The sequence below is a fragment of the Aethina tumida genome, chromosome 6 (assembly GCF_024364675.1).
Source record: "Aethina tumida isolate Nest 87 chromosome 6, icAetTumi1.1, whole genome shotgun sequence".
NCBI classification, from domain to species: Eukaryota; Metazoa; Arthropoda; class Insecta; order Coleoptera; family Nitidulidae; genus Aethina; species Aethina tumida.
In genome coordinates this window covers 15,214,078-15,225,007 of record NC_065440.1, presented here as the reverse complement: position 1 = coordinate 15,225,007, position 10,930 = coordinate 15,214,078, and the positions used below count along the sequence as shown (strand labels likewise).

Genomic DNA, 10,930 nt, shown 5'->3' with positions numbered 1-10,930 from the left:
TTAATCTTATATTTAAAATTTAAGTTTACTTAAAATTGAAAATATTTGAATTAATTTAATATAATTAAAAATTGCTAATTGAGCTAATTTTTTTTACAGTTTAATATTTATATATTAAGAATTTTTAAGACTAATCTTAATTTTTAAATTTATTAAATTTTGTTTCATTAACAAATCACATTATTAAAATTTATATTTACTTTAAATTGAAAATAATCAAATAAATTTAATGAAACTAATGAATAATTAATTCTAAACAGAAACCAAGAGTATTTTTGAACAAATTGTACGGTCAAGACAATAAAAAATACAAAAAACCAAACAGAGAGACTTTCATTTAGATCCTCGTTTCGTATTTATGACCCAATTCCACCCCGAACAATCCCATCGGACTTTGTTTCCCCGTCTCTGTTCGTCGGTGGCACGCCGGTGCACACGGCCACTTTCAACCCGAACTTTTTTCTTTTTAACGGTCACTTTGCCCGGTTATTGGCCGCCCGCTCATCGGAAAAAAAACCAGACGAATCAAAAGACCCATTCGCCGTTTTGCCAATGGATTTTTACATCCTCCCACCGGAACAGACCGCAAACTGTCGAATCGCGATCCGTCCGGACTTTGTGTTTTTTACATTTCATTGTGGCAGACGTAAATCCCAAATTTCCGGTGGGTCGCGTCCCGTCTCCGCCGACCGAGTCGGATCGAAAGAAGGGACAAAGAAACGTGCACCGGTCCTGGTTGTAACCGTTGCGAAGGACACGACGCCGAGCGTCGACACCGTCGGAAAAATCGATAAAGACGACGGACCATTTGCAATTTAAATGCGGAGCCGGAAAAGAAAATTCATCCCATTATATCCCCGATGTACTTCCATATTTATGTCTTAAACATCAAAGCGAACGTAATAAATTGAACTAATTTTAAGTAACAAACAAATTCTAAAGTATTTGAAAACTATTACCAACTACGCCGCAGCCACGCAACTTAAGACGATCAAAGATCAACCCCACATGAGTGTCGTATCCACATTCTCACGTCGCCTCAGCTAATCTATTTATCAAGCGGTTTTTCTTCCCCGGCATCTTAATAAATCGCACCCGTTTAACAAACCGAAAAAGTAAACAGGTCCCCCCACCGGATACCTCCCCCAAACTGGGGGGGTGTGGGGGTTGTTTGGCGTTTCGGAACCCCGGAGTGAGCGAGGGAAGGAGGCGGTTTTTCGCGGTTCGTAATTTAAATGGCAGAGCCTTAGATGGAACGGATAGCTTGATCTTGATTAATGAAAGTATATTCTTGACTAATTTATCTTAGAATTAAGATTAAGACGTCTCAAAATGTCTAAGTCTTAATTTGTCAGAATTTCTTATGCCCGTCCGGGCAGACCTTGTTGTTTCCCTTGTTTTTATGGGTGGCGGTGGCGGTGGTGTACACCTACAGCTACAATTACAGGGGGGCACACCATAATATTTCCCATGATTGTTCGTATAAATATTTTCTGTCAAGTTACTATTGTTTTTTAATTAAAATCAAAAGTTTCTAATGTAGAAAAATAAATAAATGAAAACAAATTCACAAATTCTAAGTAAATTGGGCATAAATAAATAATAAAATAAATTAATTTATTCATTAAAAAGAAAAATATCGACAAGACGAAGACAAAGAGAATAAGAATAAACATTCAAAAGCAGCTTTAAACAATTATTTCTTTACTTAAGTTAATTTCATATTAAAAATTATCATAAAATAATCACATTTTCAAATTGATATTAATTAAAAGGACACTTAAAATAAATAGAAAACACAAATTTATTTTCTAAAAGGAAAAATGTCCACAAGTGGAGAACAAAGAAAACAAAAATAAACATTCAGAAGCAGCTTCTAACAATTATTTCTTTACATAAGTCTATGGCATATTAAAAATGATCAGAAATTAATTGACTTTTCCGGTTGATATTTAATTAAAAGGTCACAAAAAATAAATAGAAAAAACAAATTTATTCTCCAAAAGGAAAAATGTCCACAAGTTGAGGATGAAGAGAACAAGAATAAACATTCAGAAGCAGCTTCTAACAATTATTTCTTTACATGTGTCTATTCCATATTAAAAATTATCAGAAATTAACTGACTTTTCCGGTTGACATTTAATTAAAAAGACACAAAAAATAAATAGAAAAAACAAATTTATTCTCTAAAAGGAAAAATGTCCACAAGTTAAGGACAAAGAGAACAAGAATAAAATTCAGAAGCAGCTTCGAACAATTATTTCTTTACATGTGTCTATTCCATATTAAAAATTATCAGAAATTAACTAACTTTTCTGGTTGATATTTAATTAAAAGGACACAAAAAATAAATAGAAAAAACAAATTTCTTCTCTAAAAGGAAAAATGTCCACAAGTTGAGGATGAAGAGAACAAGAATAAACATTCAGAAGCAGCTTCTAACAATTATTTCTTTACATGTGTCTATTCCATATTAAAAATTATCAGAAATTAACTAACTTTTCTGGTTGATATTTAATTAAAAGGACACAAAAAATAAATAGAAAAAACAAATTTCTTCTCTAAAAGGAAAAATGTCCACAAGTTGAGGATGAAGAGAACAAGAATAAACATTCAGAAGCAGCTTCGAACAATTATTTCTTTACATGTGTCTATTCCATATTAAAAATTATCAGAAATTAATCAATATGTCTGAATGATTTTTAATTAGAACGACACAAAAAGGAAAAAAGTAAAGGGAATAAAAATCCTAAATATTCTAAAGTTTATTCCAAATTAAAAAATTTTAAGAGAAAATTAATATATCAAATTAATTTTTATTTAGATTGACAACATTATTACTGAAAAGAAAAGTATATTACAACTGTAAAATAAAATTCACTGTTTTTTAAGGATATTTTTTTCTTTAATTGTCATTCCTGGGATTTTACTTTTAATAAGGTTCCCAGAAAACTGACCCAATCTCTTTAAACAATAAACCTTTATCATTACCAACGTAACAATTTATTAATACCAGACATTAAAAGCACCAAAAACTTTTATCCACTTTACAATCAATTTCCGTCTGAACAATACGGATACTTATTAGCCGGACCGTGTAATTACAATCAACCAAACTTCTGTTCGGTACGTTGAAAGCATTATTCGAAGAAACAACCAACATATGGGCATATCACTTTCGATACGAAAATTTTTCGGTCCGTCCAGGTAAAAAAAAAAACGTGATTTTCCGTGGCCGATTAAAACAGTCGCACACTTTAGCCGGTTGCCGCGTCCGCAAAGTATGCGGGAAAGACATTTTAAGTAACACGGGGAGTCCGTATTAAGCGCGGGGATTTTAATTCGTCGACTTTACGGAATTAGGAAGTTGCCAACTAATCCAGCTACACGCCATATAAGAATGGATTAGCATAAACAACGGGAAGATGTACGGCACGGAGGCAGACTACTCGCACACACACACACACCTACCTACACACGTGTATACGTTGCTCAAAATACCTGTACGAAAAGAAAAAATTGTTGGCAGTGGTTTTCGAAAGTTTACTCTTACTTCCTTTGTCTACGATTTTCATTTTAGACAATAAATCAGTTTTTTCCATTGATTTGATTTTTCATTATTTTTTTATATTCATTTAAATAAAACTCAATTCAAATATTGATTTATTATAGAAAAGTCTTAAAATTGAACAATTTGTGTAAAAAATGTCTATTGCTAGTTGCTATTAAATATTTATTCTTACTTTTTTTTCCACCATTTTCATTTTTACAGAATAAATCGTTGTTCTCCATCAGTTTTTTATGTTCATCTAAAAAAAACTAAATTCAAAAATTGATTTATTATAGGAAAGTTTTAAAATGGAACAGGCCAATGTAAAAAAAAACAGTTTTCAGTTGCTATCAAATGTTTATTCTTACTTTCTTTGTCCACCATATGTGGACATTTTATTTTTTAGAAAATAAATCGATCTTCTCCTTCAATTATTTATGTTCATCTAAAAAAAGTCAATTCAATACTTGATTTATTATAGAAAACTTTTAAAATGAAACAGATCTATTTAAAAAAAAAAAAACTGTTGCCATTGCTATAAAATCTTTATTCTTCCTTTATTTGTCCACCATTTGTGAACATTTTTCCTTTTTAGAGAATAAGTCGACGTTCTCCATTAATTTTTTATGTCCATTTAAATAAAAGTCAATTCAAAAATTGATTTATTATAAAAGAAAGTATTAAAAAGGAACAGGCCAGTGTAAAAAAAATATTTTCAGTTGCTATCAAATGTTTATATTCTTGTTTTCTTTGTCCACCATTAGTGGACATTTTCTTTTTTTAGAGAATAAATCGATATTTTCCTTCAATTTTTTATGTTCATCTAAAAAAAGTCAATTAAAAACTTGATTTATTATAGAAAACTTTTAAAATGAAACAGGTCTATTAAAAAAAATACTGTTGCCATTGCTATAAAATATATATTCATTCTTCTTTTGTCCACAATATATGAACATTTTTCCTTTTTAGAGAATAAGTCGACGTTCTCCATTGATTTTTTATGTCCATTTAAATAAATGACAATTCAAAAATTGATTTATTATAAAAAAAAGTTTTAAAAAAAATAGACCAGTGTAAAAAAACTATTTTCTGTTGCTATCAAATGTTTATTCATACTTTCTTTGTCCACCATTTGTGGACATTTTCCTTTTTAGAGATTAAATCTATATTTTTCTTCAATTTTTTATGTTCATCTAAAAAAAGTCAATTCAAAAATTGATTTATTATAGAAAACTTTTAAAATGAAACAGGTCTATAAAAAAAAAACTGTTACCATTGCTATAAAATATATATTCATCCTTCTTTTGTCCACAATATGTGAACATTTTTCCTTTTTAGAGAATAAGTTGACGTTCTCCATTGATTTTTTATGTCCATTAATAAAAGTCAATTCAAAAATTGATTTATTATAAAAAAAAGTTTTAAAAAGAAACAAACCAGTGCAAAAAACTATTTTCTATTGCTATCAAATGTTTATTCTTACTTTCTTTGTCCACCATTTGTGGACATTTTATTTTTTAGAAAATAAATCAATGTTCTCCTTCAATTATTTATGTTCGTCTAAAAACAGTCAATTCAAAACTTGATTTATTATAGAAAAGTTTTAAAATGAAACAGATTTATTAAAAAAAAACTGTTACCATTGCTATAAAATATTTATTCTTCCTTTATTTGACCACAATTTGTGAACATTTTTCCTTTTTAGAGAATAAGTCGACGTTCTCCATTGGTTTTTTATATTCATTTAAATAAATGACAATTCAAAAATTGATTTCTTATAAAAAAGTTTTAAAATGGAACAGACCTGTGTAAAAAATTGTTTTCAGTTGCTATCAAATATTTATTTACTACTTTTTTTGACCACCATTTGTGCACATTTCCCTTTTTAGAGAATAAATCGATGTTCTCCATCAATTATTTATGTTCATCTAAATAAAAGTCAATACAAAAATTGATTTATTATAGAAGTTTTAAAAATATACAAACCCCTTTTGTATATGTAAAAATCAATTGAGAATATCGATTTATTGTCGTAAAATTTTAAAGTGAACCAAGAAAAAATTGTTTGCACTTGCTACCAACTGTTTATTACCCATTCCCATTGTCCAAAGATAATTTCTATGTAACCGAACACGCATTATAAACCACTCCATCAATTTTTTGTCGTGCACTTAAAACAGGGGTCGTCATTGTTGCTCAACTCTCCTTACCATATTCACACAATGGCATCGATAAATTATGCATGCCACAGGTAAGCAGGCAAAAAAAAAAAAAACGTGGGCGCCCTAAAAAATTAATAAGAACGCAAGGGTTGCGGGCCGCAACCATGAAATCTATAAAAAGCCCATTAATAACCGATAACAACACATGTTGTCGAAACGTCACTGTCGTCCGTTGTCGTATGTGATGTCGCGTCACCTAACCTCCAAGCTGCTGAAATTCAGGTCCGGCAACCAGGCCGGCGACTCGTGTCGCCCGGACGGGTTCAAGGTGGTGATGGTGCGGCACGGCCAGTCCGAATGGAACAAGAAGAATCTGTTTTGCGGCTGGGTGGACAGCGAGCTGAGCGAACGTGGTCACCGGGAGGCCGGCGACGCGGGCAAGGCCCTGAAGAAGGAGGGCTACAAGTTCGAGGTGGCGTACACGTCCGCCCTGAAGCGGGCCCATCAGACCCTCCGGGGCATCATGTGCGAGCTGGGTGACGAGGAAACAGTCGTGCACAAGACTTGGAGGCTCAACGAACGGCACTACGGTGGTCTAACTGGTAACTTCTATGTTTATATCATCAAACAGACGTACAGTACAGTTAATGTTGCAGGCTTGGACAAGATTAAAACGGTGGAGAAATACGGGGCGGAGCAGGTGCAAATATGGAGGCGAAGCTTCGACGTTCCACCACCTCCGATGGAGCCCAACCACCCGCATTACCAAGAGATCAAAGACAACCCAATGCACAAGGACATCCCCGAGAAGGACTTCCCGATGTTCGAGTCCCTGAAGATGACAATAGACAGAACCCTGGTCTACTGGTACGACAACATCGTCTGCCAAATACGCAAAGACAAACCAGTACTAATAGTGGCCCACGGCAACAGCCTGAGAGGCCTGGTCAAAACGCTGGACAAAATATCGGACACAGACATAATGGGGCTGAACCTCCCCACCGGAATACCATTCGAATACCTCCTGGACAAGGAAACGCTGGAACCGGTGGCCAAGATGCGTTTCATGGGCGACCCGGAAACGGTCAAGAGGGCCATCGAGGAGGTGGCGCAGCAGACGAAGAAGAAATAAACCCCCGCGTCAGCGAGACGTAATTACTCGGTTCGGGTGCGAGAGAGTTCTGCTTGAGACTTTATAAATTCATCACAAAGAAAATTCATCAGTATATTTCTCCGGCGTGGCAATTTATCAAATAAATAGGGCCTATTGTGTTTGCGCGGCGTTTGTGCCAGCGCTACTTGCCGAGCATTCGAAAATATGGGAGAATATTTATCATGTTTCGTTCATATTTCTCTGCTACTTAAAATTTGTTGCGAGAAGCGCACCGTTTTTACGTTAGCTGCGATTCGTCTACGATGCCCGACAACAACTGTGGCCCGTTTGTCAGGAATTATAAATGTTGTAATAAATAAAATAATAAATTACATGTGCATGTTTTAATTTTCAACGAATTTAATAATAATAATAATAATAGTAAGTTTTAAGCACGAATAAACTAAATTATAAACGAATTATTTAAATTAAATAAATATATTTTTAATATAAATAAATTATCTTGATGTGCAGAAAAACTATTCAAATTAACTCAAATTTTATTATTAATTTTATCATATTTAGACGTATTTGTTTTAACTCTTATTTGTTATAAATGTAATTGTTTTAAGAAATTTTCAATAATTATTCAAAAATTATTAATTAAAATTAATATTATAATTAATTATAATATTTAATTATAATTATTATTAATTAATTATATATTAATAATTTTAGATAAATTCCAACATAATTGCATTATTTAACAATTCTGTCTTCTTAAATCAATTAAACTGAAAGAAAATAAAATTAAATAATAATTATAATATTGTGAAAACATTATGACAAAAATATATAATTATATTATAAGTAAATTATTATATAAAGTAATATAATAAAATAAATTAATAAATTATTTATTAATTAAAAATATATATCTAAATAAAAATAGATAAACAATTTAAAATATTATTTAATTTCTAAAAATATTTTTATAATAATTAGTTTCAAAAAAATGATTAGAAATTAATAATAATAATATTTTAAACTTAATTTTAATAATTTAGAAACTCACTTTAAGTTTTGTACATAATTTGCTAATTAATTTAATTTCATTAAATATAAGAATTCAAAATCATAATTAATATGAATTATCAATTAAATAAAATATATCTAAAATAACTTAAATATCTTTTTTTATAATTTATAAATTTTCTTATTAGATTAAAATTATTTTATACTATAATTATTATATAAAATAATAAATTAAATTAAAAAAATAAATATAAACAAAATAGATAAACAATTTAAAATATTTCCTTTCAATATTTATTTCTTGATTTGAACATTTTATTTGTTTTAAATCATTTAATATAATAAGAAAAATTATAAATTATAAAATATTCTATAAGAATGTATGTTATAATAATTAGTTTAAAAAAAAATATTGGAAATTAATAATATTTATATTTTAAGCTTAATTTTAAAAATTTAGACACTCACTTTATATTTTGTACATAATTTTCTAATTAATTTAATTTCATTAAAGATAAGAATCCAAAATCATTAATTAACATTTGTACTTTATTTTTTTATAATTTATAATTTTTCTTATTAGATTAAATGATTTAAAATAAATAAAATGTTCTAATTAGCTCATTGAAAATAAATATAATTAAAAATTGAAAATGAAAAAATTATAATTATTTTAAACTAAAATTATTATATTAAATAATAAAAGAATCAAATATATAAATTAATAAATTATTTATTGATTAAAAATAGATAGATAATAAACAAAAATAGACAGATAATTTAATATATTTTTTTATTTCTGAAAACATATTTATAATAATTAGATTCAAAAATAATATTGGAAAATTAAAAATATTAAAAGTTTAAATTAAATTTTATTAATTTAGAAACTCACTTTAGTTTTTGTACATGATTTGTTAATTAATTTAATTTCATTTACAATAAGAATTAAAAATCACTAATTAATATGAATTATTACATAAATTAAACATATTTAATATAATTTAATTATCTGTTCTTTATTTATAACTTTGCACATAATTATTGAAAATAAATGTAATAAAAAATTATATGTAAATTATTATAAACTAACAAATTATATTAAATAATATAAGAATAAAAAATATATATTAATAATTATTTATTTTTTTGATTAAAATATATATTTAAACAAAAATAGATAAACAATTTAAAATATTTTTTATTTCTGAAAACATATTTATAATAATTAGTTTCAAAAAAATTATTGAAAAATTAAAAATATGAGGTATTACTAAACAAAATACATCAAAAATAATATTCTTATCAGATTAAATGATTTAAAATAAATAAAATATTCAAATCAAGAAATAAATATTGAAAGGAAATATATTTAAAAATTGAAAATGAATAATTTATATATTATGACTATATTTAATACGGTAAAAAAGAAGAAAAACTTAATTAAAAATTTAATTAAATTAAAAGTAGATTAATTTAAAGGATTATGTAATATACACTTTAATTTCAATTCAACCTTTAACTTAATAGATACTCACCAAAAGCAAATCTCCATTGATTCCCATTCTGTAACAAAATTTATATATTAATAATAGATTGAAACAATAGTTTAATTAATTGATTTAAATTTTTTATAAGTCTAAATAATTAATCCGAACAAGAACCGATAATTCCACAAATTTAATGATCCGGCTGCAGTGTCAGTCATTCATGTTTGATGATTTGTGACGTTACACATCGCGTTTTCCTTGTAGTGTATGCTCGAAACGAATTCCCAAATGTTTTATTCCCGCGCCAACCTCGTGGGGGTTGAAAATGTCGGTGGCGCTGGTGCGCGAGGGGGTGGGGGGGCGAAATGAACAGACGAAGACGAGACCCGTACTTAGAATTATGGCATCATTAATAATTTCTGTATTAAATGTGGCCCTATTTGTTTTCATTTATTTCTATTTTCCGACGAAATTTAAAATATGGCCCACTTCGTCTTTTGTTCGCCCGCCCGTCAGATAAATCTCCGTTTCTGTTGCGCTGCCTCGGGCCTGGTCCTCCTTTGTTGGCGCTGCATCGAAGATAATTTGACAGCTTATTGTGGCTTTATTAGTTGCGTGGAAATTTCTAGAAAACTTCACAACAACTACAACTACTAATGTTTCCATTTTTGTTATGATTGAATTTTTAAAATTATGTTTGAAAGAAAATTACTCTTCTCTAATTTAATACTATTAAAATTTCAAAAAGAAAAATTAATAAAATAGGCACTTCTTTGAATGATTTAGGAATTTTTTGTGTTAGACTTAAGAAAAGTGGACAAATTTTGGCAACTATAAAAGATGTCAATCAAATTGACCTTTCTCATCTTTTAAATGATATTTTTAAAGCTTTTCATTGACAATATATATATATATATATATATATATATATATATATATATATATTTTAAATTACTTCTCTCTCTTTTAATAAACATTAAAATTCCAAAATGAAAAAATAATAAAATAGGAACTTCATTGAATAATTTAGGAATTTTTTGTGTTAGTCTTAAGAAAAGTGGACAAATTTTAGCAACTATAAAAGATCAACAATCAAATTGATTTTTCTCTTCTTTTAAAACATATTTTTAAAGCTTTTCATTCATATTTTTTAAAAAAATTATTCCTATCGAAGTTTAATAATCATAGAAATTCAAAAAAGAAAAAATAATAAAATAGGCACTTCTTTGAATGATTTAGGAATTTTTTGTGTTAGACTTAAGAAAAGTGGACAAATTTTGGCAACTCTTAAAGATGTCAATCAAATTGACCTTTCTCATCTTTTAAAAGCTATTTTTAAAGCTTTTCATAGACAAAAAATATTTTTTTTAAAATTACGTCTCTCTCTTTTAATAACCATTAAAATTCGAAAAAGAAAAAATAATAAAATAGGAACTTCAATGAATAATTTAGGAATTTTTTGTGTCAGACTTAAGAAAAGTGGACAAATTTTAGCAACTATAAAAGATCAACAAACAAATTGATTTTTCTCTTCTTTTAAAACATATTTTTAAAGCTTTTCATTCATATCTTTTTTAAAAATTATTCCTATCGAAATTT

The 10,930-nt window shown here is 28.2% G+C and overlaps 1 protein-coding gene across 1 annotated transcript; it reads left to right on the top strand.

Annotated features, from left to right (window-relative positions):
• The first annotated feature begins 5,778 nt into the window (after positions 1–5,778).
• LOC109597616 (phosphoglycerate mutase 1) lies at positions 5,779–7,200 on the top strand. The gene is made up of 2 exons (XM_020013359.2): positions 5,779–6,315; positions 6,370–7,200. Exons 1-2 carry the CDS (start codon positions 5,919–5,921, stop codon positions 6,843–6,845), a joined length of 873 nt encoding a protein of 290 aa, XP_019868918.1. The 5' UTR covers positions 5,779–5,918; the 3' UTR covers positions 6,846–7,200.
• The last annotated feature ends 3,730 nt before the right edge of the window (positions 7,201–10,930 follow it).